General features: G+C 53.3%; 1 protein-coding gene and 2 long non-coding RNA genes across 3 annotated transcripts in view; 2 read left to right on the top strand and 1 right to left on the bottom strand.

Annotated features, from left to right (window-relative positions):
* LOC144381190 (uncharacterized) overlaps window positions 1-18,829 on the top strand; it is a 118,480-nt gene that overhangs the window by 1,949 nt on the left and 97,702 nt on the right. The window lies entirely within an intron of this gene.
* P2RX1 (purinergic receptor P2X 1) lies at window positions 1,097-16,673 on the bottom strand. The gene is made up of 12 exons (XM_078068026.1): window positions 15,905-16,673; window positions 8,080-8,227; window positions 7,708-7,779; window positions 7,182-7,251; window positions 6,849-6,945; window positions 6,426-6,506; window positions 6,015-6,156; window positions 3,882-4,009; window positions 3,376-3,466; window positions 2,883-2,948; window positions 2,430-2,531; window positions 1,097-2,315 (listed from the first exon to the last, which is right to left on the bottom strand). Exons 1-12 carry the CDS (start codon window positions 16,039-16,041, stop codon window positions 2,250-2,252), a joined length of 1,200 nt encoding a protein of 399 aa, XP_077924152.1. The 5' UTR covers window positions 16,042-16,673; the 3' UTR covers window positions 1,097-2,249.
* LOC144381191 (uncharacterized) lies at window positions 15,908-18,459 on the top strand. Its single transcript, XR_013446055.1, has 3 exons — window positions 15,908-16,097; window positions 17,315-17,429; window positions 17,889-18,459. It is a non-coding gene; the product is annotated as an uncharacterized LOC144381191 (long non-coding RNA).

Here is an 18,829-nt window from a genome sequence, read left to right as displayed (position 1 = left end):
TTAGGAGAAGTGGGGGTGGGGGCTGGAGGCCAATTGCAGAGGGTGGGATACAGAGGGAAGTGTAGACGTGTAGGTCTTTCTGGAACGTTGGCAGTGAAGGTAGAGCAGGCAGAGCTGCAGAGGAACGAGGGCCGGGAGGAGGCCAAAGGGAGGAGCAGATGCAGGTACTGGAGAGGTGAGGCGGCCTCCGCTGGGAGGCCTCTGGGCTGGATAGAAGAGTTGGATACAAAGGAGGAATCCTCGGATCATTCAGGAGGGAAGGGGGCAGGAGGTGCAAAAGCAGGCAGGACTGGAGAACAAAAGGAGGGAAGAAGAGGGAGTTTCTGTCCTGTAAAATCCGAAGAATGGTTCTTAGGTGGGGAAGAGGGCAGAAAGTCAAGGGCCTGAAGGACAGGGAGGGGGCTGGCCTGTGCTGTCCGATATCGTTTCTTGCTGCCACTAGCCACGTGTGGTGATTTAAATTAATTAAAAGTAAATAAAATTAAAAATTCAGTTCCTTGGTTATACTAGCCACATTTTAAGTATTTAGTGGCCACATGTGGTTAGTGAATACTATTTTGGGAAGCACAGATAGAGAATGTTTCCATCATTGCTATTGGACAGCACTGGTCTAGATAGAGTGTGGTGATGGGGGGTTCCTAGAGACCCTGCCTGGCCATAGGTCCAGACTGCAGGTCTTGCCCACCGCAGGGCCCCTGGAAAATCCTTCCACACTATCTCCATTCAAGACCTTCCTCCCCTCATTGAGATTCCCTCAGGTCTCTCTCCTGGAGCAGCCAGCCCCGTTCTTATTCCTGCTTTCCTGAGGCCGCTCCGGAGAGTGTCTGCTGTCTGAGTGCCAAGCCTCTCAAAGCTGTGGGAGGGGTACATGGAGGACCAGAAAGAGCTCCAATGTTTGGGTACAGTGGCCCATGGACAGAGGTAAGCTGATCTCCAGCACTGACCCTGCTGGGCTCAGGGCCTAAGTGGCGACTCACCACTGTCTACCAAGAGATCCAGAGGACCTCAAAGATCTCTCAGCTCAGCCCCGCATTCCACAGATGGGGACACCTAGTTTCAGAGAGGGAAAAATGGGGAAAAGTACAGAAGGCAGAAGTCTGTCCTCCTTCCTTTTATTGTACTCCACCCCTCCCTTTCCCCAGACCTTGTGTTCAGACAGATTTGGGCAGGCCTTAGGTGCTGAGGCTGGGCCACAAGCAGGGAGCCCAGGATTTGGCCAGGGCTCCAACCCAACCCAAGGTAGCTGAGTGAGGATTCATGGCTTGAAGGGACTGTCCTGGCCTGACGCACTTAGGGAGAAGCACGTCTCCATGGAAGTGTTGTGGCATGGACCATGTGTCTGTACTTGAGGGCATAGGTACGTTCAGATGGTTGTGTTTGCAGGGCCCAAGCTGTTCAAAACCAGAGTGTGGATGGGAGGGGGGTATGCATGCAGATGAGTGTGGACATGGGGGTGTGTACGTGAGACCATGTGACTTGTAGGTATACCACACACCTACTCAAAACCTGCAGCAGCCAGGTCAGGCAGGCCCAGACTAAATCTGATACCCAATCAGGAACGGTTCCTAAACTTCAGTCTTTGAAATGGCCTGGGGAGTTTGCCATCCTTGCATATCTGTGGCCAGCTGTAGAGATTCTGGTTCAGGAGATCTGAGGTAGACCCGGGTGCCTGCACTGTTGATAAGCTCCCTAGGAAAATCTGGGGCCAGTAAGAAACAGGGCTCAAGCAGAGTTGTCCAATAGAACTTTCTGCAATAGTCTATGTGGTCCAATATGGCAGCCATTAGGCACATGTCTCTATTTAGCAGTTGTAATGTGGCTAGTTTTAGGAACTGATTTTTTTATTTTATTCGGTTTAAATTAATATAAATTTGAATGGTCATCGTGGCTAGTGTCTGCCATATGGGAAAGCATGAATCTGGAGACACGAGGCAGTGCGGTGCATGAGGGCCCAGAGAGAAGCACACAGCTCTGATGGAGGGGTGTGAGAGGATCCCTGCCCAGCCCCAGCCCCTCTAGACCAGGAGTGGCTGAGGCTGGTGGGAAGCTCCCTTTGGGGTTGTGGAGTTGGGGCCAGAGCCCAGACTTGCTCAGGTCTCTCCCAGTGTCCCCTCTGGGTTGCCGAGGCCTAGTGTCTGCCTGGCTAAGAGCGTGGAGAGCTCCTGCGGAGACCGTTCTGTCCTGGGCCCCCAGCAGGGCCCCTGCCTGAAGCCTCATGCCGTGTCCAGTCAGGAGGCAGGGGCTGAGGGTCAGGATGCCTTCATGTTCTCCCGCAGGCTCAGGGTGGAGCTGGTGGCTGCGGGGTCACGCTCACCCTGTGTAAACAGGGCAGGGGATAAAAAGTCAGCCACAGAGAAACAGCTGGCCCCCCAACACAGACGTGCAGGCCTAAGGCCTCCGAAAGGCCCACACGCGGGGAGTTCTCTTACCGCCCCTGGCCCCATGTGCTCCGCATACTTGAACTTCTTCTGCTTGTAGTAGTGCCTTTTGGGCAGGATATGGAGGAGCAACAGGTCACAGAGAACCGTGGCCTGAGGGCAGGGAAGGGTCAGAGAGAGCATGGGGATCTGGGGGCAGGGACAGAACCGTCCATATCCCACATCAGTCCTTTCTGGCTGGGGGGCCTGGCTCAAACCTGCTCAACCTAGACTCCAGGTTCTGGAAGCGGGGGATGAGGCACTGCAGGTCCCTCAGGAGATCAAGACCACCCCATCCCACCTCTGTCCTGCCCCAACCCTGGGCCTCAGTTTCTTTAGACATACGTGGGTCTGGGGTGGTGGGGTGGGCTCAGTAAGGATGAGGTAAGAGACTATGGCTGCCACTGAGATGTGGAAGGGGAGGGACTGACCTTAGTACAGTGACCCCGTGACCCTAGCACTTACCACCCCAAAGATGCCAATCCCAGAGCCAATGGTCGTCATTGTGGGAATGATGTCAAACTTCCCAGCCTGGTGGCAGGGCCCAGGAAGAGAAGGATTAACAGTCAGAAGGAGCCAGGTGGAAAAGGCCTTCCTCAGAAACCCCAAGGCTAGACCCGGGGCAAGGAGCTCCCCCTTTCTACCCTCTACCCCCACCATTAGCTGGCCCCACAGCCTGCTCCCTACAGCTCTGGCTCTACACGGGGACCCAGCTGCTGGTTAGAAGCCCTGGGTTTTGACCTTGGCTCTTCTTCCCTGGACACAGGGAGGTAGTGGAGGAGGCGAGGTACCAGCTGGAAAGACCTGCCCTCACTGGGTACCCAGGCCCATCTGTTATTAGCAATAAAACTGCAGAATGAAGCCTAGTCAACTTCCTGTGGTCTATAACCATGGACACCCAACGAGCACTCACAGGAACTAAGAATGTGTCTGGCTGTCCTTCACACTGGACACTCACCTTGCCATCCACGAGAATGTCAAAGCGAATCCCAAACACCTTAAAGAGGTGGCGGTAGTTGGTCCCTTTTTCCACGAAGTGCCTGGCAAACCTTGGGGAAAGGGTAAGGTTGCAGAAAAGGGTGATGGAGAACAGTTTTGGGTCCAGTGTTCTTGGAGTTCAGCAGGAGCCCTCAGAGGTCCATGAGGACGGTCCCATGCCCCCAACACCCCAGGCCCCCTTCCAGGAATGCTATCTTCAATCCTCACCCTAACTCCTGATGTCAGTGATTTCCCCTGCCAGTCCTGGCCAGGTGGGCCTCAAAGGGTGGGGGCTCAGGCTGCCAAGGTCTTGTTCCCTGCGGGCTCCCTGCTTGGCCAGACCCAGGAGAATGGGAGCTGCCCAGCTTCCTTCTGCTTTCTTCCTGGGGACACTTACTTGGCCTCAAGAGGTTCTGGGAGTAGAAAACCCCTCAAGGGGTTCCGGGAGCCCAAGGAAGGGTGCACTGGTGGGGTCCTGGCAGGCACCTGAAATTGAAGCCTGGAGACAGGTTTTTCTCTTCATACAGTCCATGGAACTCGTAGATGGGTTTGCAGTGCCGCACATGCCAGTCCAGGTCACAGTTCCAGTCGATGGTGATGCCAACCACCCCGCCCTGCGGGGACACAGGTGTTTAAAACCCAGGGCTTCAGGATCAAGAAACTCCTGTCTTAGGGGAAGAATGAAGGGGGCGAAATCGGAGGGGGAGACGAACCATGAGAGACAATGGACTCTGAAAAACAAACTGAGGGTTCTAGAGGGGAGGGGGGTGGGAGGATGGGTAGCCTGGTGATGGGTATTAAAGAGGGCACGTTCTGCATGGAGCACTGGGTGTTATGCACAAACAATGAATCATGGAACACTACATCAAAAACTAATGATGTAATGTATTGATTAACATAACAATAAAAAAATTTAAAAAAAAAAGAAACTCCTGTCTTACCCTGGTGCCAGCAATCTCTTGAAGGGGGGAGCATTTTTTTGTTGGAGAAGAGACACTGAGAAGCTGCTGCAGGATGGGGTCCTGTCACCCTCTCTGGCCCCACCCCCCACCCATCACACTCCAACGTTCTGATGGTTTCTAGACTACACCAAGTTCTTTCTACCTCAGGGCCTTTGCACATACAGCTCCCCCCAGTTCCACAAGGCTGGCTCTTTCTTATCCTTTGGTCACTTTCCCTGAAAGGCCTTCCCTAATGACCACCTCCAGGCTAAAAACGTGTGCCTGTTAGTCCCTGTTTTCTCCTGGAACATTTGTCACTTTGAAATCGTCTATTTATTTTGTGGGATTACTAACCCATCTCCTCTAAGACTATAAACTCCATGAGGGTGGGGCTGTCTGTCTCATTTATCACTGACTCCTGAGTTCCTAGTGACAGTCACAGTGTGGAAGGCAAGGAAATAGTGTTGCATTAAAGAATGAGTCTGTAAAGACCTGGACTAGGAAGAGAAAACTTGAGAAAGTGAAGCTCCTCTGATCAAGGTGAGGACCAGGGACAGGTGGGGGTAGGCTGAGCAACAGGAGAGTTGGGAAGTGGTCAGAGCATGTGTGGAGCTGGGCAACTAGGCAGGAGGTAGGTATGCAAGTGTCTGTGGATGATGGTGAGGGTGAAAGTTCCTAGTGCAGGTGGCAGGGAGGTTCTAGGAACAGGGAAATCTAACATTCAGCTTTCTGGTTGTGTGTTTTGCTACAGCGCAAACCCCCTCCAGGGTTTGGCAAACTGAGGCCCGAGGGCCGAACTTGTTTTCATATTTTCTGTGGCTGCTTTTCCCTATAGCAGCTGACTTGAATGGTTGGAACAGAGTCCATATGGCCTGCAAAGATGAAAATACTTAATCTCTGGCCCTTTAAAGAAAAACTTTAAAACTTGCTGATCCCTGTTCTAGATAAATGTGTCGTGAGCACGTTTTGTGTGTATGTGTGATATCACAGAGAAGAAGCTGATTTCCCTAACAGGCAAGTGTAGGAGAAGGCTGAGAATGATCATGTGGGAACATGGACACAGGGTCACCACGTGCCAGGCAGTACTGAAGTGCCATCCCGTGCATGAACTCACTTGATCTTTAGGACAACCCCACGAGCCTGGTACTATTATTGTCCCCACTACGTAGGCGCAAAAGCTCAGACACACTGAAGGTAAGAGACTAGTGTGAGGTCGCATTGCTCATTGGGGCAGAGCCAGGATTCGAACCCAGTCAGACAGGTCTGTGGTCCTTACAAGGTACTGCTTCTCTTAGAACCCCAGGTGACTGGACAAATCCCAGATTCTGGAATTCTCAGGATTCCTGAGCAGGGCACAGGACTTCTCGGGGCCATAGGGCATGGAATTCAAGCTGCTTTTATCCAATATTTAAAAAACAGTGTGACCTCAGCAAACATCCAGGTGAAAATGTCTGCCCATGTCCATTCATTCTGGGCACCTGCTCTGTGTCAGGTCCATACCAGGCCCTGCTGAGGACTCAGGCCTGAGCTTCAGGAGCCCTCAGCATTAGGGAATAAATCCATATATATACTCAGCCCATACCAGAGAGGCTTGAGGGGGGCGTTATCTGGGACTGAAAAGCCTTCTTTGACCTGCTGGTTCCAGGACCCAGCCCTCCTCATTTGCCTGGCACCATACCTTCTCAGCCAGGGTGCTAAAATTCTGTCCTGACTCTTGGACCACATAGCCCAGCTTGAACACAGGGCACAGCGGGTGCAAGATCTTGTGATAGAGGCAGGTCCTCATGTAGGCCGCATCCACCTCTTCCACCAGGTTGCGCCTACATGGGGGTGGAGGGCACGGGTGGCAGCAGAATGCCAGCTGGGAGGGTGCCCGCCACACCCCAAAGCTCTGGGGATCCCTCAGAAGCTCCATAAACCCCCCTTCCACAGCCCTTGGAGACTAAAGGCAGCCCACCCCAGGAGCCCAGCTCAGGCTTCTGCCTCCAAAGTGAAATCAGCAGGAATGGAAGGTGACAGAGACAGTTGAGACCAGCTAGAGCAGCCTTGGGGGGGGGGTCCTGCATTTCTGCCCCCTTTTCCCACAAACCTGTTGACCTTGAAGCGTGGAAAGCTGATGCTGTTCTTGATGAAGAGAGTGAAGTTCTCGGCCTCTTGGAGAAGGGCAGGACTGGAGGAGACTGTACTCACTTACCGTCCCCTCCTCAGGAGTCCCCCATGTGCCCAGCAGCGTTTGTCATGGGTGTGGGGGTGTGAGAACCCATGGGATCTTCCTGTGGCCCTGGTATGCGGGGGGTGGGGGGGTGGGGGTGGGTGGGATGGGTGTGCTGTGATGATGGACTCTCGGGCCCCTTAACCAGGGGCCAGGGGATCATTGGCTTGGGCCATACAGATGGGGTAAGGGTGGGGTTGGAAGAAGGGAGGACAGATCCTTTCCAGAACATGGATCCAGATGCCCCTTTGTCTGGGCTGGGGAACCTGCTCCCGGCTCCCTGGATGGATAAAGCATTACCGTGGGACATTGTCATCCACCTCCACAGGACACCAGCCAAAGATCTCACATGTCTGCACAGTGTCGTTGAAGGCCACACACTTGCCTGTGCGGATGCCTGGAGCAAGGGAGGAGCCCATGGGTGCCCACTCCAAGCTGGGGATAGAGAGGAGGCCCCACATCCCCAAGAGCCCCCAGTGATGGGACACCCAAGAGCAGAAGCCTGAGGACAGAAATGTGGCTGTGTCTGGGACAGGGCAGGCCAAGGCTAGGATGGCAGGAAGGACTTCCTGGTGGAGGAAGCCTGGAGCTGAACTAGGGCTGTGCGGGGGGATGGGAGGAGGCCGACCTTACCTTGAGCCTTCCTTTCTGCCTTCCCTGGAATGCAGCCACTGTCATTTGTGCATGTACCCCCTTCTGGGTGCTGGGGGAAGGGAGAGCAGCTGATTCCACGCCCCTTGGGTAGTGTCCTAAGGAGAGCCCCTCCCACCCCCAGGGCCCTAGGGAAGTCGTGAGGCAGTCTTAGACAGCCTTGGGGTGACCTTTGCTTACGGCTTCCTTCCCCCAGTCCCCTCCCAGGACCCCTCTGGGCTCATGCCCAGCTGTGCTCTTGCCAGGGTCACCGGGCAGGGAGCAGAGACATTAGGGCTTGGGGGCTGGGTGAGCACCGAAGCTCAGCATCTTGCTTGACACACAGCTGGGAGGGAAACCTCAGCACGGCCAAGAGCAGACTGTTACTTTGTGTGAATCTGTGCGTAAGATTCCCCCATTGCTTCCCCCTGAGGAAGCCTATCTTCAATGCCCAAGGGGACTTCCTCTTCCATTTCTTTTCCCCTGTGGATCCAGGAAGTGGGGAGAGGGGATGGGTAGCAGTCCTCACCTCTGCACAGTAGCCTTGAGCCTGGTGGGGGGTCACAATGAAATTGGTCATGATCACGAAGGAGTTGTCCCCCTGGAGATGAGGAGTAGGGGAGGGCAGGGCAGGGTTCTGAGTTGGGAGAACAGCCCCGAGAACACAAGCACTGCCCCAACGAGCCCCCAGAATCCACGTGACACCCAGCAGCCTCCATACCCCACGATGTCAGAATGGGATGATATTACAACCTGCTTTTGCCCCTCATTCACAGTTAGGGAAGCTGAAGCCCAGGGGGAGATAGGAGCTGGACCAGTCCAATAGGGAGATTGGACAGAGCCCAGCCCCCACTCTGAGCCAGGCCCTGTGGGTGGAAGGTATACCCCTGAGTCAGCTCACCTGGGCTGGGAAGACGTAGTCAGCTACATCCCAGACCTGCGGGCCCAGATCTGGGAGCTGCGTCACGGCCAGACCCTTGAGTTTCACAGACACGCTGCTGATGAGGCCACTTGAGGTCTGATAGCCCTTCTCGTAGACAAACACCCACCTGTGGGGTGTTTTGGGGGTTAAAGGAGTCAGAGCTGGGCCAGGCCATTCAAAGATGGCATGAGGCTATGTCGGCTGCTGCCCTTTCTGGCACCAGCCAGACATGTCAAATACTTTCCCTTCCCCTCTCCAGATGCATCACTCTGCTCCTAATGCTACATCTTGGGCGGGGGCAGGGGAGCCTCACCGGCTTCCCGGAGCTGGCCTGTACCTGAAGTCCCACCCTTCTTTTTACTAGGAAAATACTAATTCCCAGAGAGGAGATCCACTGAAGGACTCTTTCAGATCCTTTTCCAAGAGCAGGATTTGCTGGGGCCTAGAGGCCAAGCTTCTTGGACCATAATCTTCATGCTCAGAGCGCTCCTTCCTTCCTGAGGTTCTTCCACTGAGAACTAGCAGAACATGATGGCTGAGAACCTGGCCTTTGGTGCCCAAGAGGATGGATTGGAATCCCAGCTACACTACTCATGGGCTGTGTGGTTTGGGATAAGCTATTCAATCCTCTCTGCCTCAGTTTCCTCATCTGTAAAATGAGAATAACGATAATAGCACTAATTGTACTTGCTGTGACTTACTGCATGTTCATCACTTAGAAGGGGGATTGGCATGCAGTAAGCACCACATAGATATTAGCTATGATTATCTCAGCCATGCTGGGAGCTCCTGGCAAGGGGACTGGAAGGGAAACAGAGGGGGCAAGTGGCCCTCTGAAGGGCTTGTATTATGTGGCCCCAGTGGAAGCCCTTGTGGAGTGACTCAGGCTGGAGGCCTCTCAGCTTTCTTGGGAAATCCTGGCCTTTCCTTCCTAGCATGAAGAACCCCTGTTCCTTTGAGTTCTCCACTCTCTGTCTGGGAAGGTCAGTGAAATTGACCCCCTTCCAAGCCTTGGGTGTAGGGAGGGTGGGGCACATGACCAAGGCTTGCCAATCAATGTTCCATTGCCCTAGCAACAGTGATAGGTCTAAAGATGGACACACAACCTGGGGAGTTTCAGCAAGGAGGCTAGGATTTTTCTGGGAATTAATGGGAAAGAGACATCCCTTCTGTTAGATAGCTAAGGAAGGTAGCTATAAGACCAAAACTATGGTTAGTCATCTTGCTACCTCACAGAGAGTAAGTCTGAGAATGAAGCCAATTTAGAGGAAAGTTAGGTAAGGAGATGGAAGAGGGCAGCCTCCTGACAATGGTTGAGCACCTGGATCTAGCCATGCCTGAAGCATGTTAAAAAAATCTACTTCTGGACTTTTCTGTTACATGAGCTAATAAATTCCCTTTCTTCCCCCCCCCCCTCGTTTTTTTTCCCCTTTCTTTATTTAAGCCAGTTTGGGTTTCGTTTCTGTTGCTTACAACTGAGAGTCCTGGGTATAGTCCATTTCCTTCGGGAAAGACTGCATGGAGAGTCAGTGTAACTCTGTGTTTGAGTGTGTGTGTCCACCTGTGGTACCCATCAGAGTGTGTAGCTGTGTATATCTGGGGGAAATCTGTGAGCTCACCTGTGGCTCTGTCTGACTGGCCAAGCAGAGCTCGAAGTCCCTCTCCTGTGTCCCAGAGCTCAGGACTCGCCGCAATTCTCTGCGCATCTGTCCCAGAGTCAGTGCTAGCTCTCTGGGGGCGGTCTCCCTACCCCAGGCCCCAGGAAGTCAGCCCACCCAGGTCTTCCTCTCCCCTCCCATGGTCCCCACTTCATCTTCTCCAGGCCCCTCCCTCAGCCTGGCCCAGGAGGAGCCCCTTCCCAAGCCTAAGCATGGTCACTGCTGCCCCCTGCAGGTCCCAGATGGCACCAGGCGGGACACGTGAAAAGCTCCAGTCCTCGCGCTCCCAGCCTTTATCAGGGGGACTGGGAGTATCACCTACCCCTGCCCTCCTCAGCCTCCTTCCTCCAGGGAGGATCCTGACTCCATGCCCAAGCTCAGAGGAGCTTTTGGGGATGATGAGGAGCTGCTCCATGTTCTGAACCCCTCCACATAGTGGAGTGGCCAAGAGTGTGGCCCCCAAAGGGTAACAGAAGCCAGGATTCAGGTATCAACACAGCCACCCACCAGCTGTGTGACTTTAGCCTCACCTCTGAGTGCTGGCTTTCTCAGTAAAACAGATGTGATGGCACTTACCTCAAAAACACTGCTGCTCATTCAACAAATAGGAGCAAGTCCCCCCCGCCCCCTGTACTGAACTGTGGGCTGGGCCCCAGGAAGAAAGCAGGTCTAGGTGACTAGGGGATTCCCCACGCGTTCTCATTAAGGAAATTAGCATGCAGTAGGCGCATAACAAATAATCCTCTGATTTTCACTGTCTTGAGTCAGTAATTCCTCTTTATATGTCCAACTGCCCCCATCGCCCTGGCTTTTACTCCCAGCCCAGGCAGAACCTCATGTAAGCTGTCACAGATACATCATGTCCCCAGATTTTTATCTCCACTTCTGTACTCTCCCTGGAGATCTAATTCCACACATTCATTTAGCGATTCAACAAACATTTATTGATTGAGCCCTTATTACGTGCCAAGCAGTGTTCTAGGCACTAAAAATACAGGAGTGAACAAAGCCAACCAAAATTCTGCACTCAAGAATCTTACATACATGTCTATATGACCCAGCACTTTGTGACACCCATTCCTTCTCCCTCCCCTGGTCCCTCGTCCCAGACATCACACAGGTACCTCAAACTCAACCCAAACCCTTGCAAAACAACCTGGCAATTTCTCAAAAAGTTAAATACGGACTTACCACTTGACTCAGCAATTCCACTCCTAGTTATATACCCAACAGAACTGAAAATATGCCCTCACAAAAACTTGTACACAAGTGTTCACAGCAATATTATACATAAGAAGCAAAAGTGGAAACAACCCAAATGACTATCAACCATGAATGGGTAAATCAAATGTGACATATCCATACAGTGAAATAGTATTCAGCCATAAAAAGGAATGAACGGCTGATACATGTTATAACCAACATAGATGAACCTTTCAAATATTATGCTAAGTGAAAGAAGCCAGGCACAAAAGGCCGCATATGATTTTATTTCTATGAAATGTCCAGAGTAGGCAAAGTAGGCTGTAGAGAGAAAGAATGGGGGGTTATTGCTAAGGAGTACAGAGTTTCTTCCTGGAGTAGTGAACGTGTTGTAGACTAGATAGTGGTGATGGTGGCACAACTTCGTGATTATACAAAAAACCACTGAACTGTACGTTCTCAAAGGGTGAATGTTATGGCATTTGACTAATATCTCAAAACAAAAATTCAGTGGGACCAACCTGAATGCCTCATGTCCCCCACAGAACTTGCCCCTTTGGTGCCCTCATCTTAGAGGGTGGCACCATACCTACCCCATCCTCCTCAAAGCCTGGGCATCATCTTCACACCCTCATTCTCCATTATGCCCACGTCCTTTGGGTCCCTCTGTCTTCCTGGCATTCCTCTAAGGACCCAAAGGGATTTTGCTGGGGGAGGCTGAGACGTGAGAGGAGCCGGGACAGACGCCAGGGGAACCCCGGCATGGGGATGGCACGACGTGTTGTGGCTGGTGGGGGCACAAGGTACAACCACGGGCAGGAGCCGAGCAGGCCAGGCGGATGCTATAGAGCACAGCAGCCTCAGGGAGGGCAAGACCAGACTCCAAGCCCGGGAGGGACTGAGTTTAGAGCTGGGGCCCGCGCTGAGTGTTTGGAGGTTAAGCTACATGTTGTCTGCAGATAAGTTAGGCTGATGATTTGTGTTTAAAAAATTTTTTAATGAGTCACCAACCTCTAAATATCCAGAGGTTCCTTTGCTTAAAAATTCCAATTTCTCACTGCTCTTGAGAAGTCAAAAACTTGGGCTGTGCTGGGCCCATGGCCTGCCGCAGCGATGATGAGCAAAAACCAAGGAGTGGGCACCCCCTCCACACACATCTCCCTGGTGTGGGGCCCACCAGGATGACTACTCCTGTCTTCCATGCTCACTGCTTCTGCCTTGGCATGGCCTCCTCCTCTGTTCTTATCACTGCTGCCTCTTCACAGTGCCCTGCCTCTGGCCTCCACCCCCACCCCATCCCCTGCCTGCCCTGGGCCTTCCCCTGCTAGACATCCTTCTATGGCTCCCCACGACCTATAGGAGAAAGCCCATGTTGTCCAGCCTGGCATTCAGAGGCCTGAATCGGTGGCTGTGCTCACCCCTCCACCTCCTTTCCCCTGGGTCCTTTCATGCTCCACAGCCTAACCTTAGTGACTCTTTTGCTGTTTCTTTCCTGCCCCAGGGCCTTTGATCACACTCTGCTTTCCAGCAGGAGTGGTTGGACCAGGTAGGCACACAACGAGACTCTACCAACCAGGGTTTTTCATTTCCTTGGCCACAACAGTTGGTTTTGCAGTAGGCACTTGACGTGACCCCTGCCAGTAAGAGTTGGATCTGGGACTTTTGCTGGAACTCTGGAAAAGGAGACAGTCTTATGCCCTAGTGATGGCTAAGCTGGTGAGATGTCAGGCTGGAGCTGCTGGTGGCCATTTTGCCACTATGAGGACAGAGAGACTCTGCCTAAGAATGAAGGCCAGAGGATAGCAGAGCTGGGAAGAGGAGAAAATCCTGGCTAGCTTCTTTGGAGAACCCAAGTGGGACCAACCTGAACTCCGCATCTCCCTGTAGAACTTGTTCTTCCCGTACCCTCCTCATGGGGGATCCAGCTTCCATGAAGCCTGCATTGATTTTTTTTTTTTTCCAGTTACATAAACCACTCAATAGCCCCACTCTTCTCTAGGAATCAAAGGAGTCCTGGTTAACTCATCCTCCACTCCTTACTTTTCCTTTGCTCACCCTGTACCCCACCTCTGTCCCATGGCTCCCAGCACAGCAATAGGCACAGAGAAGATGCTGTAGAAATGTCCCTGGATGCATTTTCCCCAGCAATAATTTGTGTCTATCCTTATCCCTGATTGGTATGTTCCAGGATCCATTTGAAAATCTCAGAAGCAAGTGAACTTCTCAAGAGCTCTGTGTGAGGTAGATGGCGTGAGCGGGGCGGGGGGGGGGGGGGGGGGGAGTGGGGACACGCAAAGGGAAAACCAAGAGCAGGCTTGCCTGGCTTATAGCCCCCAGGCTTTTTTGCTCAAGGCTGGTTCCACCACTCTGTCATCTCTTCCAGGAACCCTTCCCAGGCTCCACTTACCAAGCAGCATTCACAGATCTCACTGGGACCCTCTTGTGTACCGCAGCCAAACCTCTGTCCTCTCCAAACCAGAGCCTCCAGGCAGGGACGTATCCCAGTACACTCCTTGTTTGGGCCTGCTAGGTCATGGATGACAGCCCACTGCCTGTGTACTGAGTTACAGAGAGCTCATCACCTTCCAGGAGACAGTTCTAACTGCAAATTAACCATTTTAATTTGAGACAAAAAGAGTGAGATCTTAGCTCAGCCCACGAGGGCCTCAGACCCACTTGCTCCCTCCATTTGCCATGGATTTCTCAGAAGAGTGTGACTGATAGAGAACACAACCTCAGTTTGCCTTCTCAGAGTCTGTTTGGGTTTTCAACATCTCAGCCTCTCTGCCTCTGTCTTAGTAATTCACCATCTTTCAGCCTCAGGACCTCTCTCTTCATCTGAGTGGCTGTGCTCCAACGTCCCTCTGTCTGGTTCTGTCTTTGTGGCTGCCCATCCCCCATCTTGTTTGTGCCTCTGTCTCTGGAATGTGGGAGTCTGGCTCTTCTCCCATGTTCCCCTTTGTACCCTGCAGCACCCACAGGACCAGACATTCAGACAGACAGGGGCGTTGGGAAGAGGGCTAATTCAAGAAAGGCGTCCCTCCTCAGAAATGAGCCTGCGTACGACATCTTTAGAGGGATCCCCCACCCTTGCTCCGTGGAACAGTTGGGAAACTAAAACCTGAGAGAGTAAGACCAAGCCCAGGCCGGTTTCCGTCTGCAGGTGAGCGGTCAGCAAAGCAGTGGGCAGTGGCCGGACGAGGATGCTGGAGACAGCAGAAGTTGCAGTCGGAATAGGAGGTCTGGGCTTGAGGGTGGGGTTGTGGGGGACACTGCCTTCCTCTCTCTGCTATATGACTTGGGCAAGTCAGTTTCCCCTCTCTGAGGATGTTTCCTTTCTGGAAACATAGCAAGTCCCAGCTAGAGCTGAGGTCTCAAGAGCAGTGAGAAATTGGAATTTTTAAGCAAAGGAACCTCTGGATATTTAGAGGTTGGTGACTCATTAAAAAAATTTTTAAACACAAATCGTCAGCCTAACTTATCTGCAGACAACATGTAGCTTAACCTCCAAACACTCAGCGCGGGCCCCAGCTCTAAACTCAGTCCCTCCCGGGCTTGGAGTCTGGTCTTGCTCTCCCTGAGGCTGCTATGTGACCTGGAAGTTCCACTAGTCAGTTTTCCTCACAAGCTCAAATGACAATTGCAGATGTCAAATTGGTCTGTGAACAGGAGGGAGGCAGAGGCCGAAAGGTGTCACAGGGCTAGGTCCTGGCTTCGACTCCACCTGACTCCACTTTGACTCGACCTGACCTCCACCTTTGATTCCACCTCCCCCCAGATGGAGTAGAGGGAAGGCTGTTTTGGATATCAGAGGCCCTGGAGGGACCAGAGCGATATGGTCACTGTTTGGTCTCCTAGTCAGCCCACCCTGGGCTCTAGTCAGCAGTCCTGGTTTGGTCCCTCAGCAAAAACGGGGACATGGAGACCAGAGGGGCAGGGCCCTCAGAATCACACAGCAAAGTGATTCTGCCGGGCATCCCCAAACCCCCTCAGCAAGAGCTGAAACTCCTTCATTGGCCCCGGGGCCTCCAAGAGCCCTCTGCAGTATCACTCTGAGTGGATATGATTACCCCCCACCCCCCTGGGGCAAACACATCAGGTGGCCAGCCACCTCAGTCACACAACATGCACATGTGGACCCCAGCCACAGGGACACAGCCCGCAGCCAGCCCCAGTAGGCACATGCCCAGACACAGGAGAACACGTGCATCCACACAGAGCTCTAGTACGACACATGCACACACACCACATACGCACATGTGTGCTCACACCAGCATATGTGTAAGCCACTGCCAGGCCTGTCTTGGCTCCCAGGACGGCAAGACTTCAGGGGAGTGCCACCTTACTTCTGCCTCTGCACTCCTGGGACAGTGGGACAGGTCTCAAGATGCCTAGAAAGGAGCAGTCATCCCTGGGACCTGAACTGACCTCCATGCCACCTGACATGCCATCATTAAGGTCCCAGGTGTTCTGAATTTGAAAGTTTCTTTGCTCTGGGGGTTTCAAATACCTCAGGATGCCTCTAATTTAGGCAGGGCAGGTGGGAACAGGGCCTGTCCCTCTTTGGCTTGTAAAATGGGGTGTGGCCTCTGTCTCTTAGTAGTGGCCTGGCTTGGCTAGGAGGTCGGAAGTAGAAGGACTTTGTTGTGGTTTGCTGGGGCCCTGGCCTCCATCCAGCACCACTCACCACTTGAGAGATCATTAACAGTGAGTCAGTTCCTTAGAACCCAACGTCTTTTCCTCTTGTTCACCTTATGACCCAGGGCAGGACTTCCCCTCTACCTCGATGTCCCCATCTTGACAGTGAGTTAGCAGGCTTCCATTCCTTCTGAATAGCACTACAGTTTATTAGGGAGGGTGACAACCGATGGAGAGAAAGGGGGCTCCTTGGGGTCATGGGGGCATCCCAGAGCCTGGAGGAAAGGTAGGGGGCCCAGACTCACCCAATGACGTAGACAAGAACCACAAGCTGGATCAGGCGGAAGACGACGCCCACCTTCTTGTTGCGCACGAGCACCATTCGGGGAGTGTCATACTCAAAGAAGAAAGCAGCCAGTTCATCCTGGAGCCGCTGTGCCATGGTGGGCCAGGCTGGGGCGTGAGAACCGAGGCCCTTGCACAGATTTTGCTCTCGAGGTGAGCCAGGTGTCAATGCCCACGTCTACAGTGGAGCTTCTAGGGGCTTCCTGGCCCCTTAGGAAGGGCAGGGCAGGGCAGCTGGGGCCAGAGGTCAGGAGTCAGGGGTCAGTTGAAGGCACTTGGGTTGAAAAATAGAGTCCTTGGGTAGTCAGAGCAGCTCTTGGCCCCTGGCAGGCAATGGACTGTGGGCCAGCTGCGCCTGTGGACAAATAAATTCCCAAACATAGATGGGGGCGGGGCTGGTGGGGCCACCCAGGCCCAGCCCCACAGCTCCTTCTGGCTCCGCCTGGGCCCTGCTGAGCCTCCGGAAACAGGAGCTATTGGCAGGAAACCACAGGCCACCCGTCATAAGGCAAAGATAAAGCTTTCAGCTCCCCCATGAACCTAGCGGAACAGAACAGGGCCAGGGCTTGGGTGGAGTGGCCTCAGGCTGAAGCCTTCCCCAAACCAGGGACCCATTCCCATATCCAAACATCCTTCCCACTCTACCTGTGCCCCCAGGTGTGGCGCTCAGTCCCTGCGGGGGTTGTGGCCAGGAGAGCAGAAGAGGAAGCAGGGCCATTTCTGGAAGTGTCAGCTATCTGATACTTCCAGGGCCTGCAGCAGGACCCCCACTTCTGTCCCTAGAGACCAGCTTCCATCCACCTGTCCCTCTGAGTCCAAGCCTGGCCTGTGCCCAGTCAACCTTAGCACCAGGCTGGCATCTCTATAGCTCACCTCTCCTCTCCCATCGTTTGTCCTGTCCCAGCCACACCTCCACGTCCCAAAAACAAGCAGAGGGAGGCAAGTGCCCGGCACATTCAAGGGCCCCATCTGTTGCACACGGCCCCTGGGCTCCGGAGACAAAGCTGGGAAAGCCCGACATCAGACAGCCTCAGTGGATATCCTTGGCTCTGCTACTAGCTGCCTGTGAGGGCTTGGGTAATTTGCCTCACCAGCCTGAGCGTGCATCCTCATCTGTGAAATGGGGATGATAATGGGATTTCCCTCATAGGTAGAGGCCCCAGGGGGATGGGTCCCAACAACACTGAGGACAAAAACCTGAGGCCACTATTGATCTTAAGGTACAGACCCTCTGCAGCCCCTGTCTTCAACCACAACCCAGGGCATGAATGCAAGGGCCCCAGGGGACTGGGGGTGGGGCAGAGGTCTCATGTTTGCTTTTGGGGCCCTGGAGCTGGAGGCCTCCCCTGACCCAATGCCTTGTTTTGCAGATGAAGAAATGAACTCAGAGAGGAGAAATGAATTGCCCAAGCTCACCCTGGGCTGTACTGGAGGCCTCAGCTTGAAGCAGGAAGGCCTCCCTGGCTGACCCTCAACCCAGGCCAGGTGTCCCTGGGGCTTCCTCTGGAGATGGGAGATGGAGGCTGGGTTTCCCCCCGGGGTGTGGGGAACTCCCCTGCAGTCCAAGGTGCCTCACTCTGAAGGCTGATAGGAGTCTTCTTCCTGGCAGGCCTTTAGCTGGGCAATTGCTCTAGGCAGGGAGCCAGGCTCCAGGGCTGGAAATCCCAGCTGCCTGTCCGAGTAGAGGTGCTTTCTGGGCAGCAAGGGCCCCCACAGAGGGCAGGCCCATGGCCCCTTCCAGTACCCTAGGCCAGTTCCCCCCTCTCAAACAGATCATTCTCACCAATCTCAGGCCCAACTGTCTGTCCAACACCACCTTCCAGAGGGGCAGGTCAGAAACTTTTCTAAGGGAAAAATCCAGAGATGCTGGGAGCCAGACCTGTGGGTATCATGTCCCCTTGGCCTGGTCTTGATCCCAGACCAAAGGTCCTATTCTGTTTCCAGGTGATCCCATGGTTCTTGGAATAGCAGGTCCCAGGACATGAATTGTTTGCAATCGAGAGTGGGGGTGGATGCTGACACTCTACAGGAGCCATCTTTGTGCCCCACTCTACCCATGATCCCTGGACATTCAGGAGGGTAGCAGGCACCAGGTGAAGTGGGGAGAGAGGAGGAAGGAGAGGGAAGGAAGTCAGGCAGTCTCTAATCTGCACCTGCCCTTTTCCTACCATCACCATGACCTCCACTACTCCTCCTTCACTCCCTCTCCCCATCTCCAAGGAGCCAGGCTTGCTGACAGACAGAGGGACTAATGGACAGATGGCGTCCTTTGCCTGGCTAAATTTAGCAGCCAGTGGAGTGCAGAGGGGGCCTATGCCCATCCTGAAGGCCAGCCCAGGTCCTCAAGGGGTTCGGCACAAGGCTCCGATGGGTCTCCTTAGCTACTCAGACACCCTTGCTTGGAGCACACACCTGTGCTCCTGTTATAGCCTCAGTTCTGACCCTGACACTTAGAAAACAGACTGTCATGGGGGACTATCTCATTTGGGGTTGTCATATCTAAAGTATGCCCAAAATAAAAAGAAATAAAAGCAATTACATTTATCTTCCCAATTACAAATCTTTTTTGCTAATAATTTTGCCAGAGTAAGACAGACAGCTGATAGGACTAATGCCTCTTTCACTGGTTCTAAAATGCATCTTTCCATCTAGGCCTATGCTTTCCCGCCTTGCCCCAACTACAGCATCCCCAGGAACAGACACCTGTGATTGCTCTAGGCATTGTGGGGGGGGGGGCAGAGATGGGCAGGGCAGGGGTCAGAGTTTACTGGGGACACAGTACTTTCACATTCAGCAGATTTTTTTTTCCTTTTTCTTTTTTTTTTTTTTTATTTTTTTATTGTTATGTTACAGCAGATTTTTTTTTAAACAGCCCCATGAGGTAG

The sequence above is a fragment of the Halichoerus grypus genome, chromosome 2 (assembly GCF_964656455.1).
Source record: "Halichoerus grypus chromosome 2, mHalGry1.hap1.1, whole genome shotgun sequence".
Classification (NCBI taxonomy): domain Eukaryota; kingdom Metazoa; phylum Chordata; class Mammalia; order Carnivora; family Phocidae; genus Halichoerus; species Halichoerus grypus.
Note: the sequence above shows the minus strand (reverse complement) of the source record. Positions and strands in the feature narration are given on the sequence as shown.

Coding starts and splice junctions, on each gene's coding strand:
- P2RX1 (XM_078068026.1), bottom strand. CDS start 16,041: ATGGCACAGCGGCTCCAGGATGAACTGGCTGCTTTCTTCTTTGAGTAT. Junction 2,949..3,375: donor ACATTCTCGTGGATGGCAAG/GTGAGTGTCCAG, acceptor CCCTGCCACCAG/GCTGGGAAGTTTGACATCAT. Junction 2,316..2,429: donor AGCACATGGGGCCAGGGGCG/GTAAGAGAACTC, acceptor CTGTTTACACAG/GGTGAGCGTGACCCCGCAGC.